The 17,201-nt window shown below is 34.9% G+C and overlaps 1 protein-coding gene across 1 annotated transcript in view; it reads right to left on the bottom strand.

Annotated features, from left to right (window-relative positions):
- Window positions 1-17,201, bottom strand: part of GRM8 (glutamate metabotropic receptor 8) — a 313,145-nt gene that overhangs the window by 115,379 nt on the left and 180,565 nt on the right. Inside the window, exon 6 of the mRNA XM_068996167.1 lies at window positions 6,304-6,504. Coding sequence (XP_068852268.1) covers window positions 6,304-6,504 — 201 coding nt within the window. The remainder of the gene's footprint in view (window positions 1-6,303; window positions 6,505-17,201) is intronic.

Genomic DNA, 17,201 nt, shown 5'->3' with positions numbered 1-17,201 from the left:
CATATGAATTAGACCTTGTTTCTCAAAACAGAATTGACCTCAGTCAAGTTCTGCATCATGAATTTTGTATGTGGAGCATATATATTGCTCAATTAATCAGTACTTAAGATCTGTACATAAGCAAAAGCACAGCTATAAATTGCACTTGCTTTTAGGTTCTACCTTCTAATTTCACACCAAGCATTTTCATAATCACTGATTTTAATCACATGGATTCGTGAGGTAGCTCAGAATCACAGAAGCTCCAAGCTCTGCTTGCTGCGCCTGCTTACATTATGGCCATACATTACTTAAATCCATTAAGAGTGATTCAGATTACTCTGCAATCTTACAAACTTGTACAGCCACCTGGATTAATTCCATTAAAATAATTAGCATGCCAAAGCAGAATTTATTTGAAATCATTCCCTGCTAATTCCCAATAATAAATTAACACTGGTAACAACTCTTTTATTTATTTAGCATAAAGGCTTGGAAAGCTAGACATCATTTGTTACACATCGTGTGCCATAGTCCCCAATGCATTTGCAAACCAAGTCAGACACCTGTGAAACTATGACAAAAGTACATGAAAAGAGTTTTGAATTGGATTTTATGAATTCAGGTCCATGTTAGTTTAAGCTTTAGCCATGTTTTCAAACATTTTTCTGCACCACCAAGATTTCTAAAAAATTACATAGAATTATGACATGTGATTTAATTATGACAGAAAAAACATCACAGATCTTAATAAAACCCCAGCAGACATTCCCCCTGCATCTCCCACTTCTGCAGTTGAAAGCCGTATCTATTTTTTCAGCATGGTACTGATTAGGGAAAATAGATTTGCTACCACAGTGAGTCCTAGCAAGGTCAGCAGAGTTCAGCCCTTTCCAATTCATTGTCAATCTTATTTGGCCATATCTGATCTACTCATCTGCTATTATCTCACATTATACTTAGACATTTTTTTGACCCTATCAGAGTGTGGTACCAGTGGCATCCTATGATCCCAAGTGTTTCTGACAGTAAAAACTTCTATATTATGAGCTGCCTGTAAGAAGTCATAACTCACAAAAAATGCAAGATGTGCCTAATATAAACTATTTTTAAAAGGTTATTTTCTCTATGGGTACTTGTAGACTTGAGAGTAGGAATTTAAAAAACCTGAGTGAGGAGCATAGCACCCGTACATTTTAAGTGGCACATTTAGTTCTATTGTGCTTAATGCCTCAAAAAATGTCAAAACTTATCAGCCTGAAAGTACACCATTTTAAAGCTTCTGTTTTAATGATAAATAATTATTTGAGAATGCAAATTTTGTACTCAGTGAAAGAATAGAGAGGTGTCAGCTTTCTTGAAGAAAACATTTTAAAGAGTCTGAGCTGAATATTAAGTCAGGAGAGTTTTGCATAGATTGATGTCTTAGCAACTTCAAAAGATAGCAGAAGAAGATTAATTTTGTAAATGGCTGATTCCACAATAATGATTCTCTAGAGGGTTCAAAATTCTTTATGAGAAATCTCATTCTTCTGGGTTTTTTTAAATGTCCTGTATAGATATTGTTTTCTCAGTTAAAAAAAAAAAAAAAAAATTACAACGTAGAGGGATCATTAATTGTTATTTTAGTCGACACCTGGAGTTAGCCTGCTAGCTTCTGTTCTTTTATTCTCATTCTCTGGTATTATTCTGCCCTTTCAGGATGGATTTTTTTGATGTTCCCTTTTTAAACGGGGTTAATGCTTCCGTGTGTCTCTGTGTGTTCAGCCAAAATTAATCTTTTCTCAAAGGCATTAAATTAACATATCTAAAAACAAATAACAGCAAGGCTTACTCATCCACTCAGACTATGAAATTAGTTCCAGAAGGATAGAGTAAAACACTGTAAGTCAGGGTTAAGTGATAATATTTTTTCTTTCCTTCAAGTCCAGATAATGTTATAGAATCACAACAAGACTGAGGTGGGCAGGGAACCCTGGAAATAAACTAGTTCAACTCCTCTTCTTAGAGTAGGCTCAGCTAGAGCAGGCTGCCTGTGTCCAGCCAGGTTTTAAGTGTCTCCAAGGATGGAGATTCCACAACTTTTTTTAAGCAGCCTGTTCCAGTGTTATTGTAGATTTGTCACAAAATCTGAGAAAGCAACGTAGTTGTGTACTTTGTCCAGCAAGACCAAAGACAAGGTTGTACACTTAGAATATATTTCAAGTCTTTTCTTCACCAGGAGAGGGAAGTGATGTTGCAGTGCCCTCCTGAAGAAGCAGACAACTTTTACCTAAGCACTGATGGCAGAGCGGAGTCAGTGCTTCCCCCTATTCTCTGCTCCCTTCTCAATTATGCTTGCTTGCATAAAAAAGTCAAATTACCAAGTATCCCCATTACTCCTCAGGATAAATAACCCACCAAAGCAAATAAGACATCTGTTTCCAAGTATGTGAGTAGAGGTCAAATGCTGCCTTTACCTTTACAAGTGTAAAACTCAGATTGCAACATCTGTAAATACATTTTGTTACAGTGTTACATTTGTGCCTAAAAGTACTAAAATGTATAAATGTAAATGTAAATACAAACGTACGATTAAAGGTAGGCCAAAAACAGCTGCGCTACACTGCCTATAAAGAGAGAGTTTGGGAGGAGAGGGACACACACACAGAGGGGAGGTGGCAGGAAGAGTTTTATTCTCACCCAAGAAATAGCACTGTATCCATGCTGTAGTTCTTTGCCAGCAAGGAAGTATAAAGATAAATCTTTTTCTTAAAATCAAAACAAAACTACCTTTGAAACACTTCCATTCACTGGAATTGCATGTTGAAATCTTGTTCCTGTTAAATGATGAGCACTTATGTTGAATTCAACAGAACACTTCTCATGAAGCACTCAACACATGCCAGGGTAAAAACCCTTATAGAACACCTGCTTGTTTTGTAGATGGAAGTTAAATGAAGTTAAACAGAAGGAGAACACCAGAGCAATGTGATAGGAGAATATATTGAATCACACCACAATTATGTTATTGTGCATATCACCATTTATGAACCTAATTAGCAGAAAAACTCTTCTCTTTACAGAACTTTAAATACGGAACAGAAAATATCTCATTTGGATACAAAGAGTGATAGGAAAAATCTTTCAAATGTGGCACCTTATTAAAATAAGAACCCCTTAAATAATAATATTCACTTTTTTTCTGGGAAAAAGAAAAATAGGACCATGAAACTTTCAAAATGTCTAAGTATTCATTGATCAAAGAAACAGAATGGTCTGGTTATGGTCTGCTAAAAGTAACCATGAAGAACTCAAAGTACTAAGTGTGCCATATATCAGAACACTGCTTTTATATTTTCGTTTAAAAGTTCTTTAGAGGTGCACAGCAATAAGTTGTAACAAGTACATGTTAGAAGTTTCTTTTCCTATTAAATTAAGTTAATTTTTTAAATGCCCATTATGAATGAAAAGGAATTAATTTTAGAGACCATTCTTTCCTAGCTGTCCTATGAAAAACACTGGCAATAGTAAAACAGGAGTCTACAGTCAGCAGTAACTCATATTTTGTGTACAAATACATTTCTTTGTTTCTATTACCAATCAAGTTGTATCCCATTTAAAATCATGATGAACTATGATATTTTCTGCATTTATCATACAACTGAAAGAATATCTAAGCAGAAGCAAATGTCTTATTAATCACATCAGTTCAATGTGAGCTGGTGGTTATGATCACCCTTCAGTCATGAAGGTGTCATGGAATATTACACAGATGAATCCTTCAGGGAAGCAAATCTTCATGATTTTTAAATTAAAAAAAAAGTAAGCAAAAATAAATACAGTTCAAAGTGATTTCTTGCAATCCAAAGCAAATCAGTTACTCCAATAAACAGAAATATGTGTGTTTTCTTACCGTTGCAAATACCATCCATAAAACAGACAGAAGTTCTTCAGAATACAGATCACATTTTGTGAGGTGAAACCCACTAAGTTGAATGTGTAAGCATATTAACTGGACTTGAACCTACTCATTACTACCTGAGTGAAGAGGGATATACTGAATTAAGTGAGGTGAGAAGCTGGTTTAATATGCATAAGGGTAGGATCATGTGCGGAAATCAATACTGAAGAAAAGGAAAAACTGCCTGTCTCAAAAATGCCAGTTACTTCTTGATTTTTTTTTTTTTTTACTGTGAATATGATTGTATATTGTAATTGACTACTCAGACAGAATTTTGGAGGATTTTCCACCCCTGTAAATATTTAAAACCTGGTTGGGAATGGTCCTAAATAATCTGATTATGCTGATCCAGAACTAGGCAGAGGGTTGGAGTAGGTGGAGGTCCTTGCCAGCTTCAGCTGGGCTGTGGTCCTGTGATCACTAGGGTAGAAAAATGGTATCTTGAATGGCTAAGAAACCCAGGGTTTTCCTTTCATGTATCAATTAATTTTTAATGTAAGACATTGTTAATGATTGAGGCTAGGATGCACATCAAAACTGACTCACAGCATTACTGTTTATTCCCAGCACAGGAGGTCTTGTAACCTGTATAAATATTCACCTCTGTCAGACACAGCAGTAGTGCTGTCCTGAAGAACAGGAACTTTGGATTAATAGGAAAAGATAAAGTGTTTAAGACCATCCTCTGCTTATGCCTCCAAATGCATGACTAAGAAAATAAAATAATTGGTTGGGCATACAACACACCCAAAAAATTGGTACACCAGTATATAATGTGGACTAGCCTAGTACAGGGAACATTTAACATATCCTATGGGACAGGAAGTTAGTCTCAAATAAATGTTTCTTTTTCTTTCTTCTTTTTTTCCCTCTCTTTCAGTAAATCACTATTTCAAAATCAAATATATTTTTGTTTGTGTCCAGAATGCTTTAATCTCCCTTTATTGCCATACTTAGAGCCAGCAACAGAAATCATGACAGGTATTGATGAAATAAAATTCTCTGGGGAGAGGAAGCTTTCATATAAAATGTAAATCTTATTATGCTAAACTTTCATGCTCACCAAATGAAAATAGATCACTTTGTGCTTTAACAACACAGACCCAGAAAAACATCTACTGGAAATGTAGGTAATTATCACTGCAAACCTTACAATATGCTGCCTACCTTTGTAATCATCACAATATTTCCCATTTGCCAGCAACATACTATGTTCCAGGTGTTCTTTAAAATCACTAACGAGTCATTTAGACTCCTTATAACATTATAATCCTGGAGACAGGGTTTCCCTTTTCATAAAAATTGCATAGGAAGAAAAAACTGCGATCTGTAACCAGCATTTGTATGAACCAAATGTTCTGGTGTATTACCTAAAGCAAAAAAATCTTCCAGTCAGAAGTTAAATTCAAAATGACCTTGTGTTTTTTCAGAAGTGCTTGCAGCTGAGGTCATTGGAATAAACTGTGATAGAGAGCGCTTCTCTCCACATGGTTAGAAGGCATGTGCAGTACATGAATTACCACCAAGTAAGGAAAAGAACCCCAACCAAAACAGAGCAAAGCACATCACTCAATTTCTTTGTAAAATAATGGCAAATATTGTCTATAATAATTATGACTTCTAATGAAATAATTTAGGTTTTTGGCAACTCTATTTCTCCATCTAGTATGTTCTACACATTTCATATCTACATTAATAAATTAATCCTGTTCCTTATTGGCCTCTACTATTAACAGCATAAGCACCTATAACTGCATTTCCCCAGAAGGCAGATCCCAGCTGCATATAATCTTATGTAGTGTTGTTTAAAAATATTTATTGTAGTTGTGTTAAAGCTCACTAAATTACTGAGCCAAAAACAATTATATGGAAAAGAAGCTGGAACTGCTAGTGAGTATTTTAATTTAAATTTAAATATGTAAATTGAAAGTAATTTCACTATTTGCTTATGTAAGGGAATTATTAATCAATTTCAGAAGAAGGAGATTTTCAAAAGGGTATTTTTTTAATTCATTCTCTTGCAAACACACAAGCAACCACTGTCAAATGAGTTTAATCTGTCAATAAGACTGCACGAGTCCTCAATTTGTTTCCATAATAGTAGCTTTTCACTGGAGTATTTTGATCGACAGATTCATATTTTTAACATCTGCCTCTTTTGGGAGCAGCTTAATGTTAAGAAGAAAAATGTTAAGATGAAAAATACACTGGGGGTTTCAGAGCAGGTGGAAAAACTCACAGTTCTGATTAAATGAGAACTGCTTCTAATCCTGTTTTCCACTGTGCCTTAAATGTATCCTATATAAAGAATAAAACCCAACTTGTCACTTATGGAACATTTAAAGAAGAGAGAGGCAAAAAAAAGAGTACATGTAACTTACCATTAAAGTTTACTGCCCGGATATAGCTGAGTAGTTCTTTACCATCAGTTGTGCTCATCCTTGGGCACAGACCAATATATCCAGGACAGAGATCTTTATGCATGTTGTGCAGGGCATAGGCCATGGAATACACTGCATCAATGACAAACTGAACTTTCCCTTCTTGTTCATAGGCTGAATCTCTTGCAATTCTTTCTAAGCCTGTGGAAGAAAGAGAAAGAGTTTACTTCTATTTGTGTGTGCACAAGTGTGTACCTGCATGAGCACTTGCATGCAAAAATTCACAGTGGAACATAAATAACTACAGCTGGATTGACAGGTAAAGTCAGGATTTGTCTATCCATCACCTAAATAAACAAGACAAGGAAAAATATGGCCATCTGGTTTTGCCTCTAATCATTCTACACTGTGCCAGGTATGTAAACAGTATGTTGATTTCTGGGCTAGGAAAGAGGACAGAACATTTCACTACAAGAAAAAGATATATAGATGTATGTATTTCTGCAGTCCAGTAGAAAAATTATCTTTCCACCTTATTGATTTTCATTCAACAGTTGTTTATTGTTATTTATAGGACAGTTCTATAGCAGCCTGCCATTCTGTTTTAGATAAATTTAAGGCTATCTTGATTTTCACCCCCGTCTATTGTTTGATAAACATTATTTAAACATCTCAGGGAAAAAAGCTGAATGCTTGCCGAGTGATGTGACCATCTGTCTCCATAGTGAAAAGGGCTTATTCTAAGACATTTTCCTGTATTTACTAGTGAATTATGCTTCACATTGAGAACCATGTACTCTTTGCTGTTTCCTACAGGGACATTTATCCTTCAGAGGGAACACAGAGCAAATCAATACATTATATAACTTTTATTCTGCAGGAATTGTCAAAATTTATCATCTATGTCCAAGTACAAGGGAAACTTTAGATTAATAGGTGATATTACTAAGTGAAATTGTTAAAAATAAAGCTCAGAAAAATTATATTTTAAGTAAAGAATCAACATGAAATCCCATGTCCTATATAGAAATTCAGATGCTGATTTCAAAGCCTCAAACTTTCATTTTCCAAGGAAAAGTGATCTGCAAATCTTGATGTGAAATTTGCCCTGCTGAAACTATTATCAAGTTCCTGTTGCCTCAGTGAACAGAAGAAGAGACACCTAGGTTATCTACCAGGTTATCAACTCATTCAATTTGAAAATAATCCAGTCAATATTATTTAAGGTTATTTAGAATTGAGACAAAAGTTTATGCATAATTTAAAAAAAAATTTAACCCTCAAGCTTATTTGTATTGTTTCTTTTTTATAAACTAAACACAGGATTTTATCAGTTCAAGATATCCATTTTGCTGAATCCAAGTTTATAAAAGTACATGGTTTATGCCTGAAAATATACTGGACACAAGATCTTTCTTTAGATAAAGTATGCAAGCCCATACGACATGGGAAAAAAGCCAGGGAGCATACTCAGAAGCCTTTCTTCTGCTTGCCTGCTGCACTTCAGTACCACCATCTTGCATTACAGTGATAACATATGAACAAATTTGTAATCTGACAAGCAGTAGTGGTTTGTGCTTTAAACACCCCTGAGCACTGGAAGCAATAGATAGCCTTGAAAAATCATGGTGTGCTTTTATTTCTCCTCAGGGATTAGTTAAAAAAAATAAAATCACTACTTCTTGAAAAGCTAAAAACCATTTGGAGAGGAAGGCAGAGATCATTTTTGTGATTTGTACAAGTAGCTTTACAGACACTTTTTAAGACATGTTCTCTAATGAATGACAAATAATTAGTGAATAATGCAACTCTACTGCAAATAAACAAACAGGAAAAACCTTTCCTTGAACATGCTGAAAATTACACAATTAGTTGCAGTGCATTGCCCAGACATAAAAGAAGACATGAAGGATGGAAAACATGAAGCTTAATTAGTTTACAAATTTACTAGCTTATTTCATTTGGAAACAACCTTCCAACAGCAAATGATGGGTAGAACTCCTGCTCTCCACTTTAATTGTTCCTGCCTTGTTAAGGGCTGTGGGACAACAAGTGAAAGAAAGGGTTTACAGAACTGCTGCAGACACAGAGCAGTCAGTAATCTGTATGCACTCCCAGAGCTTCCACATTCTCTAAACAGGATGGCCAGGACAGGAAGAGTTAAAAGAAGATCCACTTTTATTTCCAATATAAATATAATTCCCATCACATAAATGGATATTTATGCATGATGAGGGGTGGAGGGTTGGTGGAAAACAGAGTGGAATCATTTTCTGTAATAAACTCTGTCATAAAAACTAAAGGTTGCAAACACTTAAGCAAGTACATTGTACTAAGTCATACAGATTTTAAAAGAAGGAAAAAAAAGTTTTATTCTTCCCTATGCTATATTGTAGTTTAAATGCATATAAAACATTTTTGCATAAATTTCCTCCATGGCATAAGATTTTACCTTTACTCTTCACAGATATGTTACTATAAACTAATTTTTCATATAAATTACAGAGGAAAAAACTCATTTATAGGGACTGAATAATGTGTTTCTATACATACAAAGAGGTAAGGAACATCACAGAATTGTCATATTTAAATCAGTCAGATCCAAAAGGCATAGGCAAAAGGAGTCTCCGTGCTTTGCACAACTGAAAAACACAGCAAATTGGATTATGTGCTCTTCTTGAGTTTTCATTTTCTCTTTCTGGAATTCTCAAACATCTAAACTAACAATTTATAAAGATGACAAGAACTCATCAACTTAAATTGCACTGCACTGCTCTAAATAAATGTTAATGTATAGCAATAAAATGATGCATATTGTCTAAGCCATAAATATGGTCAGCTCCTACAGATATTACTTGATTGAAAGACATGATTATAATTTTTCTTCAGACTTGTATGCAAACAATATTTTTTTCATTTATAGTTTCACTGTCAGCTCTATGAGGCATGTTTTTACACACATTGGTGACTTGAAAGAACATAAAAATTTGTAGCTCATAAAATAAAAGTTTTAATGCTTTCTTAATGATCACTTCAATTTCTTATTCTACAGTTTTTCTTCTGGAAAAATTGCTTAGGCTCTGTCATTATCAAAAAGAGTGAGAAGATATTCCCAATTCTTGAACTGCACTTGTCAGATCCATGGTCTGACAGTGTGCCAAGAACTGAGATGAGAACTGGGCTCACCAGTTCCTGACCATCTCTTTCTGATCTCCAAAACAACAGAAATCTGGGGAAATGTGCCATGGTGTTTTACAGCAGGTCTCCCAATCCAGCTGTTGAAAAGTGCAAACCTGACATCAGCAGGATGTCAAGGCTCTCCCCAACCAATGAAGTACATAGACATAAGTACCAATGCTATCATCCTGGGCTTGAGAAGATCTAGGAGAGCAATGACACTAGCCCAGGAAATGTCAGCCATTCCTGGACCAATCCATTTGAAATGTCTTTTGGGAACAGTAAAGCAAGCCACAGGAATGATCCTATAAAACCTGTAAATGTGGAAGAGTTGCTACAGGTACTCATGCACCTCCCGAGCAAGAGTGACAAGCTGGACTGTTGCTGGAGGTACTGCCTCCATACCTGCTCATCATTTCCCCTTTTCATCCTGTATTTCTTATGCTGCAGGAAAACTTGTGTGTCCTGCTCAGGGTGGTGTAACTCAGCTATGACAGGGAAAGATAAGGAGCATACAGTAGGAAGGTGAGACACAGATTGGGTGGATAGGGATGTGACTGGTGCTACTAGTCTGAGGGGGAAGAAGGTGAAGCAGGTAATATTGTCAGTTCCATGGGTATGAATTGGGAATCAAGAAATTTCAGGGAACATAATCCAGATAAATTAGGCCTTTACAACAATAAACTAAGATGTATCTTCATTAAAAAGTTAAGAGCAGGCAGGAAGTAAGTGAAGATTAATGTAAGATAGCAAAGGTAATGAATTCATACATAGGTGATGATAACACCTGTGAGAGAAAAGCAACTATCTTAAACAATCAAACTTAAGTTGCTGATCTCACCAGCAATAATCTGCTGCGTGATAAATGTTGCGTAATTCATCCAAGTTTTAGAAAACTTAATGATAATCTTAAAGCACATGTAGAAATAACTTCTGCAAACATATAAGTCCATGACAATAGGAAAACTTCAGAGCAAAGTTCCTAGCAATTCTTCTCTTAAGAATATAAAAATTCTAAATAAGGCAAATAGATATGCGTGTTTTGTAACTTGTGACATAGAGGGAAAACAATATCTTTTATTTAACTGCCCTGTTTCTGGAAATCACTAGTTCTCCTAACATTTCAGAGCAATCCCATTCCTTCTGTCTCACAAATCTTTCTGTTTCAATTTAGTATTATTGAAATCACTTTATGTAAAAAATGCAGCCTACATTATCTCTTATGATTATTTCAATATTTTTTAGATTCCATACTATATGTCTAGTTAAAATCTTAATTTACATTACTTGAAGACAAAAGGCTGAAGTCATGGACCTTGTATACAGCAGCTGGTTAGAGCTTCAAATTGAAAGAATGTTATGATGGTGTAGGGTTTGAGAAAGGTTTGGGGCACTACAGAGCTTTGGGAGGCAAAAGAAGGGCTCCATAGTTTAGGAGAGTAGAGATAGCTGGTGTGGGGATGCAATGTGTGTGGGTGGGAATAGGATCCTAATATTTACAAAATAATCATCAAATTTTCATGTTCCAAGGTTAGAGAAATACTGCAAACTTGACACTATGAACACAAGTCTGGAGTCCCATGTAGGAAACAGGATGCTTCAAGGTATTATCTCCTAACCTCTGGTCAATGGCCATTTTTTCTTCATCGTTCTCCCTCATTGTTTTTTCAGTGTCTAGAACTGAGTAGAATAAAAGTGGACAGTTCACTTTTTATTCTCAGTTCAAATATTGGCTCACTGTAAGCCTTCTTCCATGGTTTTGAGGAAATAATTCTCAAAATCTTATAAAAATAAAAGTTAAAAAACACAGAAGACATCCAACTTTCCTCTCTGAAAACTCTCAGGTAGAAATTATAGAAATGTTCTTTTTTAAAACTTTCTCTTATTGCAGTGTGTCATAGTCTTTCACTTAGAATGGAAATTACTTTTTCATCATCATCTGTTATAGATAGATCTTTTGTTTTACTAACCTAAAAATATTATACATGTGATTTTTCTGCATGATTATTGATACATCTAGCAATGGAATAATATTAATGGACTAATAGTAAAAATTGACATATTCTATGTCTACAAACTCAACTGCCAACTATAGATTAACCTTTATACTATTTTGAACCACTTATTTCTATATTGGCTATTGTTTGATTTATGTATATCATCCTTAAGTTTGGTAACCTTGGTCAAAATCAGTATTTATCAGGAAAAGGTTTAAAAAAAAATCCCAGAACAAAATAAAATATCAGACTGGCATGTCTTGTCCTTCAGCCAGTAAGAACAGTTGGCTTAGCAGTGACAAGGAGGGCCAAGAATCTCCTAACTGTAGATTTGTCACCAGCAAGGAAAGATCCTTTACCTGGAGCCCGTATCCTCCCTCATTTCCACAATGCCATCCACTCTTTTGAGACCTTGTCCCCTCTCATCTGTGCTGGGAAAAAAAAATCTTTTATGAATATAAATTAATAATTGGTTTGGGGTTTTTTTTTTTAGTAAGGGGAGAAATCTTTCTGGGATAATGATAGGAGGACAACTAACGTGGAAGAGGGGAGAAAAAATTACAATGATCTTAGAATGGTTTCTCATTAAGAGCTTTTATTCCATTTGCCTCTCTTTATCTGCCTTTTTTATATACACTTGTGCAGAATTTCTGCTCAAAGACGGAGCATCTCTGCAACAGTTGGGGTATTTTTCCAAACTTCTGTTTTGAGAGCTCTGGATTTTGGATCTCTATTAATATGTTTTTAGTTCATAGTTGCAATTCACATTTTTTACTCACTGCTAAATTATTTATCCCTATTACTTGGCTCTCAAAACAGTTTTATTTAAGCTGCACTTGGAAGCAAGGTCAAAGATAAATATTGTGTTCAGCTGATTGTTTCTGTGGGCCAATCCCGATCACAACTAAAACACAGTAATGTGTAAGTGGTCTCCCACTCTTCAGCTCAGGCATGATAATCTTCTATTTGTCAGAATTGGTTAGAACTCCCCACCTTTGCAGCAAGAGTTTTTTCCACAGAAAGCTGGCGTCTGTAACTAAGCCATTGCAGCAGGCTCAGCAGGAAGCACCAGGAGCATATGTTGCTCCTGTTGAAGTCTTCCCGATTATTCAGCTGTTTTCCTCACACATTACAGTTTGATCTCTCTGAACAAATAATGCAGATCTTCATCTGCTGTTACTCAAACTTAAGGGCATGATATACTTTTATGGTGGAGGAGTTGAGTTTTCTAATGGCTGTATGGTAACAGTGATGCATGAGTTAGTTTGCAGAGAGCATCACAAAACCTGCGGCTTCTCTGTAATAGTGTGGTGTCAGTTTAGGAAGCAATTCAGAGAGAAAGCCAAGGATTATATCAATTTTCTCAGCCATTCCAAAAAGAAAATTGAGAAAATTGAGAAGCAGAGACAGTGAAATGAAGCAGTTTAAGTGTCTGCTGTTCTCCAGCAACTGATGGATGTGGGTTTGTGGTTTAGTGAATTGTCTCTTCATGTAATTTTTTGGGGTTATGCCTCTTTACACCAACTCACAAATAAACCCCAACCAACACCCTAAAAAACAAAATAAAAACAACTACAAGACATCAAGACCAATTAGAAAAAGTCTGAGAAAAAAAGAGGTTTTCAATCCCTAGAATAAAACAGATATTTAAAAAACTTCCTATTCAGAGCTGGGCTGAAACTTCACATATTTTAAATATAAAAAAACTTAACTTTTTAAATACAAAATAGCAAAAAGAACATTTCACATTAAGTGAATATGTTTCAATAATTTTCACTTTAACACCAATATAAATGAAGGACTAACTTTTCTTTTTGCTTGGTCCTTTAATTGAAGCATCTAAAAAATTCTTGGCCTGCCCACAAACATTTTTCATTGGAAATATCATAGCATTTTTCCTGACCTTCACAGTTAATTGGACACTTCTTTCAGCAAAACATTTCTAACCATTGCACAGTAATACATACTAAAGTGGAATTAAACCACTGTCACAGTTATATTGTAGTGTTTTGTTCCTATTCCTATATGTGACATTTACTAGAGTGTTTTCTCTTAGGAAAGCAAACTGAGGCTGCATTGCTGATAGAAGATTCCCTATTTCCTCATTTATGTCCTTTGAGAGCGTCCCTAACAACAGTTTGAATGTTGTTATCAGGGTGAAAAATTTCCCTTATTCTAATTAGTGCCTTCATATTGCTTAATTATAGCTCCTTGAAGCAGTGTATAGAATTGGGGAACACAGACACTCAGAATTCTCATACATTTATAAAAGAAGTCTGCTACATCTAACAGGGAGTGTTGTGTAAATCCTCTTGCTGTGCCAAGATTTGCTGTGATGTACATGTTAAGCTGAACACTAATGTCTGCATTAAAATAACAAGGAGACACCATAGCATATGTTGTCTCCTTAGCCAAGCACACTAAGAACCACCCATGAATTTAAAGAAAAGATGTATAAAAGAATACAGTGGAATAAGCTAGATTTCTTTCAGGCACATGACTAGTCAGTATTAATGGAATTGCCCATGTTGGAATATAATATTTAGTAGGAACAGAACTCAAAAGCAGGTATAACATTTTCAGAAGTTATATTTCCTTGTTATAAACAGATTGCAGCTTTGAAACTATGAAAGTAGAAATCTGTTCACCTATACTGGTTCACTTTCTGCCTACAATGTGTCTGACAACCTGAGAGCAGAAAATACCTGCAGAAAAAGAGAAAGACACTTTGGAAGCTTAAATAAAAGGGAGAGAGACTATTTCATTACTAGGCAAGGACCCACAGTAATTAATAAATCTGACATCACAATAGGTTTTGTTAGATTTTGTCCAGTTTTTAAGCCAGAGAGCAAACCACAGCCAACTTTTTGCAAAGATTTCTATATAATATTTATGTGTATTCTGAAGATTTCCTAAATATTTACATGGTCATTTAAATATCACTCATTCCCCTCTTGCTTCTTCTGTTTTTATTTTAGAAAAGACACTGAAATCAGATATTTACATCTCAGTTTTGCTCAACTTTTATACTTCTGCAAATTTAGTACCATATATCATTTAGAAGTATTAGTGACCCACTATTTCTTCAATTCCTCTATATTTCTAGTTTCAGTACATATCAAACTTAGGCAGTTGATTCTATCTTATTATAGTATCCTATTTTTTTAAATCCTATAATTATATCTATTTTTCTTTACTTGTAAAAGTAAAAATTTAATGCAGAAGGTTAATATATATATGTGTCACATTTAAGGTTTTCTTTTGCATATATCAGTATGTGGTAACACATGAAATTATGTTTCAAATTTAAAATCATGAGTTTTACCATTAATTAACATTCCTTAAATTCTAAGCAAAAATAGGGAATTTCAGCCTCAAAATTTGTCAGCTTGAATTGTGAACAAGAAATGTTGCTTTACTGATTTTTCATCAAATAAAAACAGTACAGGAAAAATTTCTTAAATGTAAAAAGAGATGCACTTATCATAATTAAACCATGTCAAAAGTTTTAGTTTTGTTATTTCTGAACAAAAAAAACATGAAGATAAAGGAAAAATGCTAACACAAAGCTCTAAAGACTACGTTGGCAGAAACATTTTAAATGTTGTTCAAACATAGGTGCTTTATTTCTCTCTCAGAATACTGTCAGTATTAGTGTTAGCATGAATAGGTAACCAAATATTTTGCTGAATTTCTCAAGTTTAAAACAAATTATATCTCAAGGAAAGTATGTAGATAGAACCTACATTTTCTAACACAAATTACCCATGGGAATTTCTAACTATGGAAGAAGTTGCTAGTGTAACTAGTCCAGGCACATAGGTTAAAATAACTGGTACCATTTTAAAACCCCACAGGCCACAAGCAATTCTAATGCAGGCTTCAGAGTATGACTCCAAAGCCTACAGCAATGGCTATCAAGAGTAAAGATTCAGTACCAGGAACTGAATTTATTCATTTTCTGGTAGCATTTAAACTCAGAGGACCTTCAGCACATAACAGCAGTATGTATAAAAATCCTTTCTCTGCTTATTTACCATGAGAGCTTTTAAATTAAAGGTTCAGACAAGAAGCTCAAGGGACTTTTGTCCTCAGAAGTATTATTTTTAGTTACAAACTTGATTGATATCGTGCTTAGGAAAGGACTTTCTTGCAATTAGAAGGCACTTTTTGGAAGTATATACAGACAAAGAGGTATCCAAACACATCACTTCGTGAAGCATTTATGGCCACTATTCGTTATGAGTCTATTCGGAGACTAAAGAGTAAAGTTGTACCAAGTCTTCACCAAAAACATTGCAACATCTAAACTAATCACATTAACTACTACTTAACAGAGTTTTAAGCAACTTTCTTTAGTTTGATGAGAAGCTCCAAAAGAGCAGAACAGTGCGGGTTGGAAATTATTGTAGTCAGCTATTTATCAAAGTAGCAGATTTGAGATGTTTTTGTGCCCTTTTCATCACCTATAGATACTGTAGTAATTCAAGGCCTCTTCAGTTGGAGCTCCTTCAATGGAAGGAGCTTTATGTAAGAGGCCCTTTTCTGATATCAGAGTGCTGGGCTGAATTATCATGAAGGTAATGTGGGCTGGATGTATGTTCTGGCTTGGCTTGAAGTCTGCAAGCTAAGGGACAGCAACATCCTATCAGGGCCATTTCTGCAATGAATATTTGATAGCTTTTTGATGCAGAGAATTTAAATATAGATTTGGAATGTACTGTGAATTCCCACTCAGACTAAGTGTTTTGATGTCATGATTCACATGAAGTACTGAATAACTTTAGTCGCTCCTCGAAGGAGCTTTTATCAGCTCAGTGTATTTGCAGTTAGTTGCTGAGTTAGGATGCATCTCATGCAGCTTTAGTGATCTAAGAGTTAATTGTCTAACCTAAAGAAAAGCTTTTTTGCTTCCAAAGAAAACACTCACCCTCTCCAAAAATAAGCATTTAGGAAAACAAGTTGAAGCACTTCCCTGAACAGACTTTCTTGTGTAACTAGCTTAAACCACATAGTAAACTAGTAGAGAACTAGTGCTGTGCAAGATAAATATGTATGCTAGTTTAAAACAGTATCTTACATCCTATTTACTGTTTAGTCAGCTGCTATGTGAATAGAGACTCAGATCCAGCTGAAAAAAATTGTGTTGTTCTATTTTCTTAGAGTTGTTGCAGACTGACAATAGCTATATGTCACATTTGACTTAATTCACAGGGCTCCATGTTACTACTAAGGAGACAAGTATGTAAAAAATTTTCAAGACAAATGTAATGAAAACCAATGTAAAATGACAATAAATGTAATAATGAACCTTAAAATAATTTCACTCTAAATTACTGCTGGATTTCACAGCTTCAAACTTCGAAGAGGAAATTTTTGGAGCTAGACAAAATAGAAGTACCATGACAGAATTTTTATGTGAAAAAAGAGTGGAGTTTTTTCAGGAAGGAGCAGTGGGAGAATTTTTTCAACTGCAACCAAAAAGGAAGGCAATGAAAGCATACTTTTCACAGCAAAGGAACAACTATGAATTTAAGCATGTAAAAGATCCAATAGTAACACTTTACAATATTAAGAGCTGAAGAAAATGTTGCAGTAACTTTTGTGTTTGCCCTATCCACGATGTCTTCCTGCTCTGTCCCATTTTGATGAATCCATCACACTGCAAGTAGGGCATGATGAGGAACAGAAATAGTAGGTTTCACTTAGTGTAGCCAGCAGGAA

The sequence above is a fragment of the Aphelocoma coerulescens genome, chromosome 1A (genome assembly GCF_041296385.1).
Source record: "Aphelocoma coerulescens isolate FSJ_1873_10779 chromosome 1A, UR_Acoe_1.0, whole genome shotgun sequence".
Taxonomy (NCBI): Eukaryota; Metazoa; Chordata; class Aves; order Passeriformes; family Corvidae; genus Aphelocoma; species Aphelocoma coerulescens.
The sequence above is the reverse complement of the archived record's forward strand: the minus strand, read 5'-3'. Positions and strand labels throughout refer to the sequence as shown.